This window comes from Bipolaris victoriae (genome assembly GCF_000527765.1).
Source record: "Bipolaris victoriae FI3 unplaced genomic scaffold scaffold_0, whole genome shotgun sequence".
In the NCBI taxonomy this organism is placed as follows: domain Eukaryota; kingdom Fungi; phylum Ascomycota; class Dothideomycetes; order Pleosporales; family Pleosporaceae; genus Bipolaris; species Bipolaris victoriae.
In genome coordinates, this window is record NW_014575392.1 from 256,449 (window position 1) to 275,152 (window position 18,704).

Here is an 18,704-nt window from a genome sequence, read left to right on the forward strand (position 1 = left end):
CCAGAAGCGCGAGCCCCAGCGTAGCAAGGGTCGCATCATCGGCAACGTTCTTGAGGGTGTTGGCGGTGTTATTGGCGGTGCTATCGATCTGGGCACCATCGGCGGAGCCATTCAAGGCCAGAACCAGAAGCGCGACCCTCAGCGCAGCCGCGGCCACAACATTGGCAAGGTCATCGGCGGATTTGGTGATGGTCTCGGTGCCTTCGCTGATATCATTCAGATCGGTGGATCTGTCCAGGGCCAGGAGCAACCACAAGCCTAAGTACACGGCTACTAGTGGTGGTGAAGCTGGACCCAGAACGGGGCAGAGCCAATCGTGTCGGGTATGTCGCTGAGCGCATCTTCTTAACCATAGATTGTTACCTGTTTGTTTTATGCTCTAGATTGAAATTTTAGCAATGCAATTGATTTTACATATATGTGCTTGACAAGTTTGCTATTGTGATGGTCATTAGTGTTCATCGTTGAGTTGCAGGTAGCTGAGGGAAGATGAAGTGGCTCCTGACTTCATTTGGCATGTTTGGAAGCCAATACATCGGCTTTGGTCTAGAATTTCATGCCGTAGTAAGAGCATTCGTGGTAATGGTGTAGATTAGATAGTTGAAGAACGTCAGTGATGTTCCAAACCCTTGCGAAAATCATCCCCTTATCCCCTTTACTCTCTTGGCAGCCACGTGACCAGCCATGCCTATCCCAGATTTCCTTCCCCTTGCTTTTTTGTTGGACCCAATCGGGTAGGTTGATACGCAATAATCATGTGACTTCTATGCTCCATTATCAACATATTTGGGCGGAATGCTTAGTATAGTTTCTGGATCCCCCGTGACTCGTTGTTTGTATTGTTTTTTCTTAAAATTGTTTTAACATATTTCCATTTCATTTACTCACGTTTTATTCCCTCAAAACTCCATAACTCAACGAATACCCAGCCGGCAAAAACACTAAGAAAGATCAATTCGGTACATGGATTTATTTGAGATAAGAAAGAGAGCTTCTTGGGATTTCATCTAATTCACGTTCCTGCAATCTTGCTCGGAACATGCTCATCATAATACAAAGTCTCCCCACTCTTACCACCTTCAAACAATCCAAGCGCCAACTTCGCAACAGCATCCCCACAAAGCTCAGGAGGCTCCACCATCTCATCTCCCATATCGTCCCAAATCCTGAACCTCTCAATCTCATGATCCGCCATTACGCCTCTGTACTTGCCTTCGACAAGCCCATCAATCATCTTCGTCCGCGTCAACTTTGGATATACACCCTGAACGCTGAGCAGAGGCTCTTCGTGCGCAAGACACGAAATGAAGCGTGTGAGTGCAGCTTTGGTGGTGCTGTAGGGCATCCAGCCGTGATACGACACTGTACTGTCGCAGGCTGAAGAAAGGATAATAACTCTGCCACGCCCATAATTATGTGGGTGGGATGCCTTTGATGCACGAAGATGTGGGAGGACAAGTTGAACCTGTCCACTCTTTTTAGCAAATGCAGTTGCTGAAAGTGATTTACGGAACAGGGCAGGACCAGGGTGAGACATACCATACTCATAGCCCCAAAAACATTAACATCAAAACTCCGCTTCGCAGCCTCAATATCCAGCTTTTCCAGCCGTTGAATTGGCGTAATGATGCCCGCACAGTAGACTAATGTGTCGAGGCCACCAAACACATTGAAGCATGTTCGCACCGCCAACTCACGGTCCTCAGCCACCGTCACATCGCCTTCGACAATGCGTAGCCGCTCTCGTTGCTGCTTGGTAAACTCGAGTTTTATGCTCGAGTCGATGAGGCCGAATGCTATTACTTTGGTGTTGAGCGGGAGATATGGGCCCGAAAGTATGGTTTGCGTTATTGCATACCCGATTCCGGAGGTTCCGCCGACGACCAGAACGACTTGGGGTTTGGACGACATGGTTTAAATGCGCGGAACGTGAAAGAGATATAAAGATGGTATTATGTATGTTTCTGTTCGGGCTGAAAAAAGATACAAATGGATTGAACATAAGCGTTCCAATGACGTGATGGCTTGCGAAGATTCGGAGCTTGTGCGTATCGAGATGCCTGGAAGTGGAGGTGTGCCCCGCGCTAGGTGCGAAATAGGTAAAATTCAGAGGGATAGCACCACCGCGGATAGCATGTTGAAACTTCTAGCAAGTCTTGCATTATGTACGATCTAAAAAACACTATAAATCTATAGGTTTGCCCTTGCAACTGACCCCGAGGCACCCGCAATTCCCTCCTCGATGGCCTTGATCTGCAATGCCAAGATCCTGCTGTAGTAACGAGACAGAGCAAGATTGCCGCCCATGAACCACAAACCAGGGTGCCCACTCTTCTGCCACATGGTACGGAACTCACCCTCTTCATTGAAGCCCCAAACATCATTCACATGGTCCGCGACTTCGTCACCGAAAATCTTTCGTGCCTGTGTACGCATGTTCTGGTACCCGGTTGCGAACACGATCTCGTCAGCTTCCAACTTGTCGCCATCGGCAAACTCAATGCCGTTAGGTAGGATTTGAGAAATCTCCTGGCCCTGCTTGATCTTGATCTTGCCATCGATGATCAGTTGAGATGCACCGACATCGATGTAATAGCCCCCACCACGCTGGAAATACTTCATCAGCAAACCGGAGTCCATTGGTCCTTTATCCAGGCCGAAGCCGGCCTTACGAAGACCGTCGAGAATCTCCTTGTCGGCCTGAGCTGAGGCTGCAGTGACCTTCGTTTGTATCAATTTCAGTAACGCGCTTGGCACACTCCAAAAAGTAAGGTCAGCATCATCGACAGGTGGCGAGTCTTGGTCGTAGAGACCCTTGTTTGCGATATCAGTTATAGAGGTGGAGGTGACCACGCATGTTGTACTACGCTGAACCATAGTCACATCGTAACCCTTTTCGAAGAAGTCTTGTGCGATGTCATGACCAGAGTTGCAGCTTCCTACAACTATCGCCTTCTTGCCCTTTGACTCTGGATTCGCGCCTGGGTGCTCAGAGCTGTGACATAGGCGGTCACCTTTGAAGCTCTCCATGCCCTTGATCTTGGGAAAGTTCTTCTCGCCCGAGTGACCAGTCGCCTGCACAATATGTCGTGGGTGCAGTGTCCGCGTTTCAGTGCTTCCGTCCGATTTTCGGCGCTCGACCGTCACCGTCCACTGCTTCTTACCCTCATCCCACGAGGTCGACTTGATAGATGTGGAAGTCCAAACGTTGAGCTCAAGAAGGCTTACGTACGCTTCGAAGAATTCGGCAAGCTTGTCTTTGGGTGTGAACACTGGCCAATGCGCAGGGAAAGGCACATATGGTAGGTGGTCATACCATACTGGATCGTGTAGCACGAGCTGCCGATAGCGTTTGCGCCAGTTGTCACCCACTCTTTCATTCTGGTCGATCATCAATGCGGGTACACTGAGCATCTTCAGTCGTGCAGCTACTGTAAGTCCACCCTGACCAGCTCCCAAGATGAGTACTGTAGGATCAATGCCCTCTCTTTCCGCGTCCCGCATCTCCTTCCAGGTCTTCCTGTTAGGGTCACCACCGTGCTTTACACCCTTGGTTCTGCGATGATTGAGAGGCTCTTCGTGGCCCTTGAGCTCCTGCAGCAAAGTGTAGAGTGTAAAAATCTTCCATTGGCCGTTGTCGTCAGCCAGGTTCATTACACCTTCGCCGCGACCGATACTAGTCTCGAATTTCACAAAGAAGTTGACGCCCTTGACTTCACCGAGGAGGTCTATCGCACCAAACTTTGGAGCTCGAAACTCGGAGCTCTTGCTGATTTGGAGTTTTGTCAATTGCACTTTGCTAGAGTCTAGATATGCTTTGATGCCCGAGCTACCCTTTACTGTCCGGAGTTCCCAAGAAAGAGCCAGATGATCTCTCCAGTAGCTATTCTCTTTGCAGAAGAGGTCCGAGACGGCTGCATAGTCATTCTTCGCAATTGCATTGTTGAAGCGGGCAACGACCTCGTCGGCGATCTTGGAAGCATCGACAGACTGGCTGGTTGACGAGGCTGGAAACACACCAAATGGAAGATTGACCGACCCAAACTCAGGGCGCTCGCTCGAGGGGAGGGATGCGTCGCCTACACCCATGACTTCGGTGTGTTTAGTGCGGAGAAGATCGAAACGAATGCTGTAAGATTGATGTAACGAGGATGAGAGAGTTGCGGTGACGAGACAACGCGCAGACTCATGAAGGTTAAAAGTCAGAAGAAGCGTAGTCAGCTGGTAAAGTCAATTCGGTATTCCATCTTGGTACAACCCGTAGACGCGTCTAATTCCTGGGTATACTGTCGAAAGAGGAATAGGCCGTGTGTAAAACTCATGGTCGCCAAACCTTCTTTGGAGGGGATGTGCGGGGGTGGAGGGGCATCGGACAGACTCCGTGGAGACAATAGCTGTCTCACTGCCTTTGGCCCGCCATACTACCCCGCACCGCCCTCCGATCATCGCACACTCCAAGTTGGGACTCTGTCCTGGACCAATCGCTCAAACGGGACGAAGGGGGAAAAGGTACAAAGCCCATGTTCTTCTAGGCGTCGACTTGGAATGTCCCTGAGGCAGTATCCTGTCGATCATCTGCGTAGCATTGAGGATCAAACACCAGGGTTCTGGCTGTCCTTGGTCTCACGTAAGCAAGCCCCTTGCCTATCGCAAAACACCCCCAAACGATCACCACCCCACTTATTACCCAAGCTCAGCCAGATCCCAAGTGTACAGAAAAACTCCATCATTGCCTACTACTGTGTAGCAAGGTTAATTGTATTGTCGGCACGCCATTTCACCGAGATTCCCAATTTCGGAACGCGAACCAATCCGAGATGGCGCTTCGACCATCGCATGATCCAGGCAGGGAGCTATACGACGTTGGACGATAACAAGTACGACCTTGATCGATGTGGCGTATTTTTTTTTTCTCGGTCAGTGCGATGGCGGCACGGTATAGCTAAAGTGGGGTGCACCTAAGTATACTTACCCACCAAAAAGGAGTCATGGACATTACGCATCAGTGCGAGTAGCTTACGGCCGATATTACTACGTGGTGACGAACCTGTCAGTAGAACTACCAAGCTAGGGAAACGTCACGGATTCTCGGGCGAATTTTCAGACAGACCTACGGAACATCGCGGACCTGACTCGTCGACGCAGATCCTTGAATTCAGCTTCAGCTAGTTGTCAGCAAGCCTCACTTGTACAGCAATACGACCACACCCCATGGCTATCTTATTTAATTTGTGAAAGAGTACATATTCAATAAGTTCAGGGAAAAGTGGTTAGTTCTAACGTCGGCCAATGTCCCTAGGCTGATATTCATTGCGCTACGCCGATCCTGGTCGAGTTCGACTGAGAAGCTCACACACTCACGAAATAATATTGAGAAACCAACTTTAAGGTTGTTCGGTACGGCCGGCTGATCTCTCAAATTTCTGAAATCCTATACAGTAAACGAAGAAGATCAGCCTTACATGTCTTGGATCTATAGTCTGGAGCGAAACTTTCTTACAGAAAACGGGAAGTCGATCTATTGCCATAAGAACACTGGCGGAGATAATATGCGTTTAACTTCTCAAAGAAGAGATACGAATAGTAAAGTTTCGAGCCTGTCACTTTATTTCTTGAGATGTTGTCGAAAAAGCATTAGCAGCGTCATTCACTCGTACTTGTCAACGCCACGCCACTATCTGTTCTGAATCAGTGAGAGCATCCAATCACAGAACCTGGGATCTTTAGCAGCAGCATCCAGAACGACCTCAGCAAAAAGTTCAAAGCAGAAAATTGACCTTTCTCTTTCAAAGTCACCATGCGTTTCCTTGTCGTAACATCAAGCCTGCAAAGATACACAATAGCAAAACTAAAATCCAACACGATACATCACAACGCTAAATCCCCCTAGCTCTTACCAAATCAACTCACTCACAAGAATTAAGGTCAGCCACTCAGCCCTACCCTCCCCTTTTACCCCTTACATCCCATCCGCCCATCCCATCCATCCATCCCCCGATCCCTACAATCTCCTCCCCCCGTTCCCCCGGCCCATCCCAAAACACACCTCCCCATTCCCCCGGCGCACCTGCCCGCATTCCTCCCCTTCTACCGCCACCCCGCACCAAACACGCAATCACCCACGCGCGCCGCAGCGGAACCTGCGGAATCGCAAGCTAGGGATCTGGCGGGCCGATGGTAGGGGTGGTGAGAGTTGGCTATCCGTCTCGGGGTCGGGATACGAACGGATATTACACCACCGCATCCAGCAACTAGCAACATGCCTCGGCTCCCGAAAAAAAAGAGGGTTTGGTCCGGGTTGGGGATTTAGGGGGGGGGGGGGATGGGAGGAAGGGGGGAGGAGGACAATGCAGGAAAGAAGGTATGCAAAGAGAAGGGAGAGGGGAGAAGAGGAGTTGATGCGGGGGTAAACGTTTCACAATGTCGGATTACATACTCGATCTCTTCTTCTGATGACGGCGACGAAGATGAGGGGTAAGGTTAGTAAGAGCAATACGCAGACGTACATGTGCAGGGAGACAAGGAGAGAGAAAGACAGGCCTGGGGGGATGCATGCATGCCAAGGAGGAAGAAGCAGATTACGCAAAGAACGGATCATTATAACTCGAGGGAGTTTACGTTACTTCGTATGTAGTCTATCTGTAAACACAAGGTTGCAAAGGACGTTGAGAGAGAGGAAAAAAAAACAGGGTATATGTACAAAAAAATCTCTCAGTCCCCAACGCTCTGTTTCATTTGCCAACATTGAATAGAAATTAGCCAGAAATAAACAGGAAAAGGCGTTTGATGTGATGAACCAAAAAGCTAATCATGATCCGAGGAAAAGAAATGTGTGATGCAGATGATTTTTCTTTTAGTCTAGACAAAACAGAGAAAAAGAAAGAGGGAGCATGCATGGGAAGTTTTTCCATACTATTACTCTTCCGCGCGAGGCCACCACGCTTTATTCCCCACCAGCGCAGTCTCATCGTCACTATCATCAGGCTTCTTGCTATTTGCATCGGTGCTCTTCATGCTCTTCATGCTCTCGTTGCCCTCGGCTATGCTCTCCATGCTCTTGCGGCGCGCAATGACGCGCTCCTCGACCACGACGCCACTACCGGATTTAGTGCGATGATGCAGTGCGCCGCTGCCGCTAGTGATTTCGACTTCGGTGCCGTCTTTCTGAAAGTACGGATTGACTTCGCTGCGGATGATAACTTCGCGCGTCTTCTTGATCTGGTTGCCGACGGGTGCGAAGCTGACGATGCGGTCGCGGTCGCCGGCTTTGGTGTCGGCGTCGCAGCTGACGAAGCTGGAGAGCTCGTGAACTGAGGCGCGCTGCGTGCGGTGGTATGCGCTGCCAGTGTGGTGGCCGGTGGACAGTTCGGACGAGGAGCGGAATTCTTGTGCCATAGAGTGCATGCCGGTCTTGCGCGAGGTGGAGATTGCAATGCGCTTGATGAGGTTGGCCATTGTCATTTCGATGTTGAGTTTGACCATGTAGGCGAGCGGATGGAATTGAATATAGCTGTTGCAATGCGATATTAATACAGTGGCTTCCCTGTTTGAAGCTGAAAGTAGACTTACACAAAGGAGTTGGGGATGGACATGGCGCCGATAATCATGACGTCCATGAGCAGTGAAACAATGACGATTTTCTGGTTGAAGCGCACGAGTGAGTTGTATTTGGTGAGACCGTTCTTGATGAGGTTTTCCTTGACAGTCTTCAAGAAGAACCAGTTGAGTATGGCGTCGACAAGCAGGTAGAGACCCTTTTCGATACGATCCCAGTATTCGTTGGCAATGTGATATCTTTCTTGGCGTTAGCTCGGGATCTTAAGATTCAGAACGAGGAGTCATGGAGCACAAAGACGCATGAGTCGAATAGCAACTTACGTAGAGTTGACCTGTAACCGGGCTGGAATCCAGATGTTAAACACACTGATGTTGATTGCTGTGACGAATGTAGCTGTTGCGATCATGATCCATCGTCCACGGTTGCGATCGGGTACGATGACACGAATACGGTTGATGATGATTTGCAGCAGCAATTGGACCTGAATACACCACCAGAACAGGATGGTGAAGTAAAAGGCGAAACCTGGTCGGATGTCAGCAGAATCTTGAAACTTACAATCAGACGATACATACTTGGACTGATGAACTTGAGCAGATGCAGATAGCATTCGAGTCCCATGACAAAACAGACGGCCATTTCCATCCATATCATCCAAATGTATATACTCCTGAGGGGGGCTCGCGATTCCTTGGTTTGTCTGACAGCCAAGAAAAAGGCGATGATGATGTTGACCAACGTGAGCGCCCATACTGTGGACGCGATGATAATGTCGGATCTTGTGATGGGCTCATTATGGTAGTTTGGTGAGATGAAGGGACCCCAGGCCTTGAACGACGGATTATCCCGGAATTCTTGGTTCATGGTGTGGGGTATCGGGGGTGAAGAGTCGAGAGGACGACTTGAGGACCTGAGAGCTCGCTTGCCAGCAGGATACCAGATATATCCGATTGATGTGTGATAAGAGAAGCTGGCAGGGCAGATGGCAAAGGGTCTGCCAAGTCTCCTCTAGGACTAGGTTCCATCACAGCGGCAACTAGGGGAATGCAGGAGATGAAGCGGCGACTTTGGAAACTATCGAGTCAGTATAAGGTTCCATGCTCTCGTATGCACGCTAAGAGATGGAGCAGCAGCTATCTCGATTGGCCTGGACTGTTACATCTGTGGATTCGATGGAGCCCAACGGTTGATCCTTTCGTTAATCGTGGCGGTCGTCTTGCGACAGCTCCGATGGTTTAAACGTTTTCGGTGAAGTGCCTCGCTCGACCTGCGCTCGGCACGGGTCCCATCCGATTAGCGCCGCCCTGCAACAAACCAAGCTGGGATGGGGGAAGAGGAAGGGCATCCCGTTTGCGGGGGATTTACAAAGTTCGCTGATCATTGAGAATCGCCGTTACAAATGGTCCAGCATGCGTGACACTGGCCGAGGCATGGTGTTCCTGTCTAGGATATGAAGCTTTCGCAATCAAGACGAATCCTAAGCGTGCATTACCATAACCCACAGCGGAGAAGAGACTCAGGGCTGAGTGCTCGGTTATGACACGCGTAGCGGCTCAGTGAGCACAGTCCAAGACGATAGCGCGCTCTGGTACCAGCATCATAGTAGACAAATTTGCAGTGGCTTGTGAAAGAGCTGCTGTTGTCTAGCTGCTAGCGGCCTAGCTGGTAGGTGCGGCGAGATCTCCGCGACCGACGATTAGTCTAACATCCATGCTCTGCGGAAGCCTAAATTTGGTTCGCACAAAACTTGGTTGTGGAAGCTCGATGGAGATGAGCGTGCCTGGCAACAAAATGTTGCCGTTTGGGCAAGTTGCTGTTGGGAGCCACGCGACATAATCGGCCAGAGGCTTTTTGTGGCCCGTACCGGCAAACGGTAGGCGCAGGCTTGAGTCTGGATATAGGGCAGGATACATATGTAGTACCGTACGTACGTAGACATGTGTATGTAAGTCAGTGGCCATGTGGTGTGGGCACATGTGATCGACGGGATGCATGCGCCATCCGAGAATGTGGGTAAAGTGCTGTTGTCACTATCCATCAGTTCGGTTCTACGCGCGGCAAAGAAAGCAGTCAGGGGCTGTAATATGGAGACGTGACCCACCATGGCAGTTTTCTCCAGGCTGGTGAATGGAGTCGAAGCAAATGTACATACTGAACAAGGCGGCTAGCGTAGGCCCAAGGTTGCTAAGGTGCAAGATCGCGCAAATGCGCCCACAGGGAACATGGGTGCGCGTGAAACACGCTTCAGCCCGGCCACGGAGGAGCCGGCTGGCAGCAGCATCGAGCTCGCCCTGGAAGCGTTACTCGACACCATTTCTGTAATGGTATTTTGCTTAGCCAATCAACGTTACTCAGACCCGCAAATCTACAGAATAAGGAGGATTACCCTAAGCATAACCTCCGTCTATAATTCTCCCGAATGCCTTCTAGATCGTAAACACGAGAATGGCTGCGCTAACCGAACCAGTGACGCGTCTTGGCCGGCATAGAGTTCTTTTGTCACCTTGCTGTTTTGTGTCCATAGGGCAGAATATGGACGCAGACATGCTTGCAGTTGGCGGGCATGCATACTTGCGGCACATGCACCAAGGCTGTTTGTAGCAAGTAGGTGGTTTCTGGGGAGCCGGTGACGTGGAACCGAGATGGGGAAGCCCTGTTGCGCATCTCCATATACGGAGAAAAAAAAGCCTGCAGACAAGACAAGACTGGAGACAGGCGTTGGGTGGGGACTGGTCACAGCTCCATGACCAGCCCTGACCACAGCAGATCGTGGACCCGGGGAAAATTCAACCTCTGCTGAGTGCCTTCAGCACTGCGTGAGACCATAACGTACGAGTGCATCACACGTGAAGTTTCCAATAAGGTCTGGGCGAGTCGGTCGACTGCCACTATTCAAGTCGGTCGCTTTCTGTACCCGCCATCACGCTCTAGCCTCATTGAATCGGCCCTTGTACTCATTGAACTTTCCCATGGCTCACTCGGGGCGCTCCGCCTGAACCTTGATTATCATCCGCGAGCCACCTGAGAAATGTGTGGCGTCCCATTGACCAGCATTATCGAAAGATAACTCAACATAGCCAACCACCCACTCTTCTCTGTCCAGGCTAGCAAAAGCTTCGCCCCGCCGATCTGTATATAGTACTCTAGGGTCCTCACATCGATGGCGTTGGACCCCTCAGCTCTAGAATACTCTGGAGAAGAACTGTATGCAGACGCAACATGGCACGATGCATGCTTCTGTCCACGTTCGTCATTAATGTTCACTGAAACCTAAATATTTGGTATTCGGAGATTTACAACATGGGAACCCGGCGCTTCTGCTGCCGGCGTACTAGTCGTAATCCGGTACTCTTTGCCTTGACCAAGCAAGCCAACAACAACGCTGATATCATAATGGCACGCCTGTTTCGATTTCCATTCTTCGCTGAGCTTGAGCTGTGCCTATCTGACTAGACTTGTAAACTCTATCGAGCATCGTGACAGCAGCCATACTGGATAAGTCTAGAAGGCTGCTTCAACAATGTTGAGCTGAGGTCATGTAAACAGCCCAAGACATGTTTCGTGTTCCAAAAGACGAAGTGAAAGAGTCTATTTTGCCATGTCGAAGGAAGCTGAGGTCTCATTTGAACAGAAGGATACCATCCCATGTCTGGGATAGTCGACTTGGACTCTGGCAACAATTTCGGCCATTCGAAAGGATGTTACACATATTCTGGTCGCCGTGTGCTGTCATGGTTTCACCTTCACGGATGGGACATGGGGAAGCTGCCTCAGTGCAAATATTCGAGGGGTATGTATGTGTTTGAATGCGAGACCAACGGGAAAGATGACTGATGCCCAGTAGCTAGTGCGGAATGCGGCGTAATGATATCCCGTTTATTAAAAACGGTATCTCGAGTTTCTCCTGGAGAGAGGAGAGCGTTGAGTAGCTGTGTAGGTTTATATATTATAGAAGTATTGTGTACATGGTGGGAATGCACAGGGAGGTGAGAGCAGTGCGGTGCGGGGGGACAGCCCCACTTGGCGCGAAACGTCATCAGTGGCGGCGAGACCTACCAAGCCACACAGTCCCATGCACGGCATTGGCCCAAGGTCGAGCCTGTCGTCCTGAGCACGCAGCACCGTTGGACATTGACATACAACATACGTGCATACACACCCATACATCTATACACACTCACACATCTGCCTATACGTACCAACAACACCTCGCCCACCTCACACACCGCCCCTCGCAGACTACACAAATATCGCCGCGCCCAACAATGTCGGAAAAGGCCAACACAGAAAAGGTGAGCAGGAAGCGACATGCTGCGACGCCTCTCCCCCACTAATGCAACTGCTGCAGCCTCCAGAGAGCCCAACGACCGCGCGTGAGCTCGACTTTGACGACGATAACGATGCCCCCGCTGCTTCAGCCGCCGAGCATACTGGATCACCGCCTCCTGCCTCCAAGTCGCCCAAGCCTGGCGTGCGCTTCAACGAAGAGGCAACTGAGATCCCTCCCCAGAAGCCCCCCCGGCCCGTCGACCCCCAGGTGCAGGCACAGAATACGCTGATCGAAGCTTTCCCCACCGTCGACAGCAATGTCATCAAGGCCGTGCTAGTCGCCAGTGGAGGCAAAGTTGAGCCCGCCTTCAATGCACTGCTGAGTACGTTGGCCGCCTAGCGATGCTCCCCAAGGGGATGTGTACTGACAAGTCTAGGCATGTCGGATCCCAACTTCAAGGCAGAAGAAGCGCCTCCACCACAGCCACCACGACCCCAGCCCCGCAGTCAGCTCGAGCAGGACGAGATTTTTGCGCGCCAACTCGCTCAGCACTACGAGAGCCAGGGTGGCTCTGGCCCCCAACGGCCACGACAGCAGGGAACCCGCCAGCGGCAGGGCGAGTCTGAGCGCGAGTACAGCTTCTTCGATGGTGAGCCCCTGTATGCACCTCATGCGCCTGCTGTGACGGCTAACGGTACAAATTGCAGACGACCTCCCTGAGATCCGCAAGAACATTGAGCAAGGCTTCAAGGAGACACAGCAGACAGTTACCAAATGGATCAGTAACTTCACAAAGAAGCTCGACGGCGAAATGGAAGAATACGATCGGTACGGTAACCCCCAATACACGGGCCGAACCGCGCCCCCACAACAGCGACAGAACTTTGGCCCCTCGCAGTCCGATCAGATGCACGGTATCCGCAAGTCAGCCGAGCAGCGGAGGTCGGCAGACCACAACCGTTACGACGCTGACAACCGGGTCATTGGCGACGACTTCGCCAAGCTGGAACTGCGGGACAACGACTGTAAGCCACTATGTCTCTACATGACCGGCACCACTAACACATAGCAGTGCCCCAGCGATCCTCGAGTCGCCCTCATGCTAACCCCGATCTCTTCAAACCGACACCTGTCTCACCTCCCCAGAGCGGTCCTGTTGACGAGGTTGACGCTCTCTACCGCAACCCATCACCCAGCAACCCGGGGAGCCAAGGAAAGTCAGGCGGCAAGAAGTGGCAGCCTCTGACATCTGTAGCGCCGAACCCAGAACCAGATGAGCATGATCCCTTTAGTCTTGGCGATAGCGACGACGATGAAAAGGACGCGAAGAAGCAGGACACCAACCCTGCCGATACTGAGAGGCTGAAGAATGCCGCTCAGAGCAGTGGTGAAGCCCCTCCATCAGGAAAGCTCAAGCCTGCAGAGAGAAGTGGCAGCGTGAGCCAAAAAGACGCTACTGCAGAGGCATTGCTCAAAGAGGCCAAATAAGACGAGCACTTATCATCAGGCTGCCATCAGACTGTCAAAACTCAACTTCAGTCACGTCACTGGTAGGCGTGTTTCAATATATCCTATTTTTGACCCGCAAGTAAGGCCAGAGTAAATGCAGATCATTTTGTCCGAATGAAATCTGTCCTGTTTTCCATCTACGTTATTGCCTCTTGTCGTTTACATAGTTCATCCTCTCACCTCTTGTTCCCCAGCCGCCACCATCCTAGTCACGTTCATACCGCCTACCCGTATGGTGTACACGTCCCGTCTCCTGATGGAGCGAACTTGTCTCACCCTCCGCCCCTCGCTCTAAATTTCCTTTGCTAGGCCCATGTTTCGGCATGATTGTCTGAAATGCGCAAGTATGTTGAAAGAGAGCACTAATTGACTTCGTAAAAGTCACGCGCCATGTTCTCAGTACGGCATGCTTACATTATTGTCATAGAATTGCAGAAGATCGAGGCAAAGCAGCACATTTCCCACGTGGGGGTAGATTGATCGTGTGGGGCAGACGGCGGATTGAGACCCACCCACTTTTGACCTGCATTTTGGCAACGGGGATCATCCCGCTACTTGCTGCTTGCATGCATGCAGCGCAGATGCAGGTCCAGGGCCGTCCGGAATATAGGTATTCAGCCTCAGCACCATCTGAGAATCATTTGCGTTCTCACACTTACTGCACTGCATATGCGATTGGTAGGGTTTTACAAACCCTGAGTATTCGTACAACCGTGAACGCAATCAACGCCGTTTGCGCGTTATACTTGACCCATGTCGGCTGTGGGGATGGCGCATCATTACACCACCGGATCCCGGGGACCTGGCTCTCGCTGCCTTCTCTCAGCCATGAGATGATCCAACGGAACATCAGCAGGCGCCAACGTCGCATCTCACATCTTCTATTTTACGCCTCGCAATACGAAGTCCCAGAACCGCCATGCGGCCCCCTACCAGCTGAGGAATGCGTCAGATCTGACCATTGAAAATCTACCCCAGTCAGCTTCAGCCACCTCAGCTCCTACACGTCGGCAGCAAATTTTGTTATCACATGTGGTTCATACCGAGCGTAAGCAGCCCGATTGATCCTTCTAGATACGTCTTGGTTACAGCTTAGCACAATGTTCGAATAAGGACAATGGTTCACCACAACGCTACGACATGGCTGTGGTCCCGTGTCTGCCTTGCGCCCCTGGTATGAAGATGACAGTTCTCCGTAACAGTGTGGCTCGAGAACAGTTCACCTGATAGTGATGGGTTGGCCATTCGGGAAGACAGGTATTGCCTAGGACATTTGGGGAAGAGAGGACTCAAAATTTTCTATATATTTTGTAGTTTCCTGCGTTTCAATCGCATCACAATCATCACAACTCAACAATTCATTATAATCACACCTACCACCACGGTTACAATGGAGCCAACCACAGCAATTCCGCTCCCCCGGATCGATGAACCAGAAGAGTACAATACGAATTACGTACTCTACTGGAATCATGTCGGATTAGAGCTCAATCGTGTAACACATACCGTAGGAGGTCCTCAGACTGGACCACCCATATCTGCCAGAGCTCTAGGCATGTTGCACTTGGCAGTTCACGACGCCTATTTTGCTATCAACCCTTCGGCTGACATCCTGACGTTTCTCACTCCCAATGCTGAGAATGCCGCGTACCGTCTCCCCGACCTCAATGGAGCGGATGATGCTCGTCAAGCCGTAGCTGGAGCTTCTCTCAAGATGCTCTCCTCGTTGTACATGAGGCCTGATATGCCGCCTGCCAACATTTCCGACAATGCTTATGCACAGCTCGGGCTGGTTCTTGACCGATCAGCTGCGGAAGCACCCGGTGGCGTGGACCGGGCTTCAGCCAGTTTCTTGTTTGGTGAAGCCGTGGCAGATGTATTTTTTGCACTCCTCTTCCATGCACCAGGTGCATCGCAGGAAGGCTACCAGCCTACACCCGGCCGCTACAGATTCGATGACGAGCCTACCCACCCTGTCGTCTTGGTCCCAGTAGATCCCAACAATCCTAATGGGCCTAAGAGGCCGTTCCGCCAGTACCACGCACCATTCTACGGCAAGACTGCGAAGCGTTTCGCCACACAGACTGAACACATCCTTGCCGATCCGCCAGGCCTACGTTCTGCTGCGGACGAATCAGCCGAGTATGATGACTCAATCCGTGTCGCCATTGCCATGGGAGGTGCCACTGATCTCAACTCCACCAAACGCACCCCATACCAGACGGTGCAAGGCATGTTCTGGGCGTATGACGGCTCAAACCTCATTGGCACACCGCCTCGCCAATATAACCAGATAGTGCGCCGTATCGCCGTCACTTACAGGAAAGAAGACGACCTTGCAAACAGTGAGGTTAACAACGCGGATTTTGCGCGTCTCTTTGGCCTTGTCAACGTCGCTTGCGCCGACGCAGGCATCTTTTCCTGGAAGGAAAAATGGGAGTTTGAATTCTGGCGCCCACTATCTGGCGTCCGTGATGACGGGCGTCCAGACCACGGAGATCCTTTCTGGCTCACACTCGGCGCGCCTGCTACAAACACAAACGACATCCCATTCAAGCCGCCATTCCCCGCCTACCCATCCGGCCACGCAACCTTTGGCGGCGCCGTGTTCCAAATGGTGCGCAGATACTACAACGGCCGTGTAGGAACATGGAAAGACGACGAGCCAGACAACATTGCTATCGACATGGTAGTATCCGAGGAGCTCAACGGTCTAAGCCGTGACCTCCGCCAACCCTACGATCCCACCGCCCCAATCGAAGACCAGCCCGGTATCGTACGCACCCGCATCGTGCGCCACTTCAACTCAGCCTGGGAGCTCATGTTTGAAAACGCCATTTCGCGCATTTTCCTCGGCGTCCACTGGCGTTTCGATGCCGCTGCTGCCCGCGATATCCTCATCCCCACCACGACAAAGGATGTCTACGCCGTCGATGCTAATGGCGCGACTGTGTTCCAGAACGTCGAGGATATTAGGTACTCGACCAAGGGTACGCGTGAGGGTTGTGAGGGCTTGTTTCCAATTGGAGGTGTGCCGTTGGGCATTGAGATTGCGGATGAGATTTTTATGAGTGGGTTGAGGCCTACACCGCCCGAAGCTCAGCCTGCGCCTCAGGAACCACCGGTTGTGCAGAAGCCGATTGATCAGGAGGTTCTCATGGGAGTAGAGGACGAGGCTCATGTTCCTGCGGTTAACGAAGCCCCGTAGATGATTGGTGAGTATACTGATGGGTGATGGTGCAGTGATGGGAGACGGGGGAATGCGTTCTTTTGTCCAAGGTCTGCTTTAGTTGCTTGCGGATCTCTCAACTGTTAATATCCTTGTCTGATTATTAATTAACACGCTATAGTCTACTACATATATTGTCATCAATTCCATAGAATAGAATACACTCTGCTTAACAATGACTACATTCATATATCATTACTTTTATACCAACCTTACACCCTCATCCTCCGCCACCTTCACCACAACAGCACCAACCCCAGGTCCCTTTGCCCAAACCCGATGCGCCTCGGGTACCTGCTCCAACCCCCACACCTTCCTAACCGGCACCCTAATCTCGCCTCTCACCAGCATCTCCAACAGCGCCTCCAACTCCGGCTTATACGTCTTCTGATCCCTGTTGATATAAAAAACGACGTGCGATACGGACAAAACGGCACTTTGCCCTTGGCCAGCAACTTTGCAATCTGCAAACTATTGCCTCGCGGTTTATCTCCATTCAGCGAATTCAAGTTGCCTCCATAACCCACAAGATGACCTCGGTCGGAAGAAAGGATGCTCCAACTCTCGTCCCAGGAGGCAAATCCCAACGCATCATACACTACATGCGCGCCGCCCATGTCTTTCATGACGCGCATCCAGTCTTTGTCAGTGTAGACGAACGGCGTGGCGCCGGCTTCCCTCACCGCAGCGTGGTTATGCGCAGCAGCAGTACCGTACACACTCGCACCCTGCCTTTTACAAAACGTCAGCAGCGCGTACCCGACACTACCGCTGAGCCCGTGTATAAACACCCTCTTTCCAGGTGTAATCTGCGCACCGCGATAAGCAAGGCCGTACGCTGTACTCCAATCCAGCACTAGCGCGACGGCCTGTTGTAAATCTACTCCTTCGGGCACTTTTACGAGGTATTTTTCGGGCTGGTTGCTGAATGTGGACTGGCCGTCGTAGACACAGAGACATGCTACTAGAGTGCCTTCTGTAAACTTTTTACTACGAGCGCCGTTTTTGTGTACGCGCCCGATGAGCGTGTAGCCCGGGGTTAGAGGGGCTTTTTGTTGGAGAGGGTAGATGCCTTGCCGCATAAGGATGTCGCTGCCGCCCATGCTGGAGTAGAGGATTTTGAGTTGGACTTCGGATGAGGATGGGGGTGGGAGGGTGGTGGTTGTGAGGGTTACGACCGAGGGGTCACCGTGGGTTGGGATGAGGACTTTACGGATTGGGAGGGCCATTTTTAGGTCGGGGGGTTGACGGTGGATGTAGAGAGAGGGAGTAGGTTTTATGGTGGATAAGTATGGCTTGGATATTAAAGTACTAGGAAGAATAGTTTTTGGAGTAACTGAACTCGGATACTGGACGGTTGTTGTTGTGATGAAATGCCATTGTAGACTTCCCTTCACTCTTTCTTTATAGTCTTCAAGTTCATTTCTGGACTGGAGGCCTTAATCATTCCGTGGAGGCGAAGCGTGAGCTGATCTATAGAGAAGGAATCAGCTGCGGGTGGAAGTCCGCAGGTCCTCATGCAACTCAAGAGTCATCTGGATAGCTGTGGCACGCAAATGAGTGCATCTTCTTGGATGGACTTAGTAACCGACTTGTGAAGTCTGATGGGTATTTACCGCTTTGATCGCTAGCGCCTGCTTACCCCTCCTATTGCGCTGGGCTTTGTCAGTTGTCTGAGCCACGCCATGACGCCTCGTGGGGTTCAATATGCGTTTGTCATTGGACAGATTGCGATGCTTACATCGGCCTAAAGGGGTGATTTTTGCTACCCGATATTCATCGCGTGATGGCTGTGGTGTTTCAAGATAGCATGAGATTTCTTCTGGTAAGTTTTGCGTTCTGCACCCGTCCCGATTGTCGGCTTTGATCTAGAGAGTGAGCTATTTTCCAGTAGGGCGGTGCCCTTATCTCTTCTTCTGATTAGCCCAAACTTCGTCTCGACGATCCAGTACGATGACTAGATTGATGATCTACATCGTGTCAGCTGCTCATCAAGCATCAATGTCAAGACGGGTATCGGTATCAAGAGGCGCCACGACACTCTTCTTCACCATGCCAAGACATGAACCTTTGTGATAGATGTGGCAGCGAGTTGCTTCTCAACAGGCTTACAGGGCCAATCAGTCAACGGGCAGAGT

General features: G+C 51.4%; 8 protein-coding genes across 8 annotated transcripts; 3 read left to right on the top strand and 5 right to left on the bottom strand.

Annotated features, from left to right (window-relative positions):
* Nucleotides 1-7: 7 nt before the first annotated feature.
* COCVIDRAFT_21484 (hypothetical protein) lies at nt 8-262 on the top strand (the record flags this gene model as incomplete). The annotated part of the gene is made up of 1 exon (XM_014707043.1): nt 8-262. A coding segment is annotated over one exon (255 nt), but the record flags the coding sequence as incomplete, so codon positions are not given.
* A 750-nt stretch (nt 263-1,012) lies between these two features.
* Nucleotides 1,013-1,911, bottom strand: COCVIDRAFT_83401 (hypothetical protein; the record flags this gene model as incomplete). Its single annotated transcript, XM_014707216.1, has 2 exons — nt 1,013-1,465; nt 1,540-1,911. 2 exons carry the CDS (start codon nt 1,909-1,911, stop codon nt 1,013-1,015), a joined length of 825 nt encoding a protein of 274 aa, XP_014562702.1.
* A 279-nt stretch (nt 1,912-2,190) lies between these two features.
* Nucleotides 2,191-4,089, bottom strand: COCVIDRAFT_21486 (hypothetical protein; the record flags this gene model as incomplete). Its single annotated transcript, XM_014707044.1, has 1 exon — nt 2,191-4,089. The coding sequence occupies one exon, from the start codon at nt 4,087-4,089 to the stop codon at nt 2,191-2,193; it is 1,899 nt and encodes a 632-aa protein (XP_014562530.1).
* A 2,026-nt stretch (nt 4,090-6,115) lies between these two features.
* On the bottom strand, nt 6,116-6,322 carry COCVIDRAFT_83947 (hypothetical protein; the record flags this gene model as incomplete). The annotated part of the gene is made up of 1 exon (XM_014707217.1): nt 6,116-6,322. A coding segment is annotated over one exon (207 nt), but the record flags the coding sequence as incomplete, so codon positions are not given.
* A 593-nt stretch (nt 6,323-6,915) lies between these two features.
* Nucleotides 6,916-8,422, bottom strand: COCVIDRAFT_83774 (hypothetical protein; the record flags this gene model as incomplete). The annotated part of the gene is made up of 4 exons (XM_014707218.1): nt 6,916-7,510; nt 7,570-7,794; nt 7,879-8,083; nt 8,134-8,422. 4 exons carry the CDS (start codon nt 8,420-8,422, stop codon nt 6,916-6,918), a joined length of 1,314 nt encoding a protein of 437 aa, XP_014562704.1.
* A 3,401-nt stretch (nt 8,423-11,823) lies between these two features.
* COCVIDRAFT_83803 (hypothetical protein) lies at nt 11,824-13,316 on the top strand (the record flags this gene model as incomplete). Its single annotated transcript, XM_014707219.1, has 5 exons — nt 11,824-11,850; nt 11,907-12,210; nt 12,265-12,477; nt 12,536-12,853; nt 12,898-13,316. The coding sequence occupies 5 exons, from the start codon at nt 11,824-11,826 to the stop codon at nt 13,314-13,316; spliced, it is 1,281 nt and encodes a 426-aa protein (XP_014562705.1).
* Nucleotides 13,317-14,727: 1,411 nt separating this feature from the next.
* Nucleotides 14,728-16,545, top strand: COCVIDRAFT_10954 (hypothetical protein; the record flags this gene model as incomplete). Its single annotated transcript, XM_014706986.1, has 1 exon — nt 14,728-16,545. The coding sequence occupies one exon, from the start codon at nt 14,728-14,730 to the stop codon at nt 16,543-16,545; it is 1,818 nt and encodes a 605-aa protein (XP_014562472.1).
* Nucleotides 16,546-16,767: 222 nt separating this feature from the next.
* COCVIDRAFT_10955 (hypothetical protein) lies at nt 16,768-17,795 on the bottom strand (the record flags this gene model as incomplete). The annotated part of the gene is made up of 2 exons (XM_014706987.1): nt 16,768-17,037; nt 17,094-17,795. The coding sequence occupies 2 exons, from the start codon at nt 17,793-17,795 to the stop codon at nt 16,768-16,770; spliced, it is 972 nt and encodes a 323-aa protein (XP_014562473.1).
* Between the last annotated feature and the right edge of the window lie 909 nt (nt 17,796-18,704).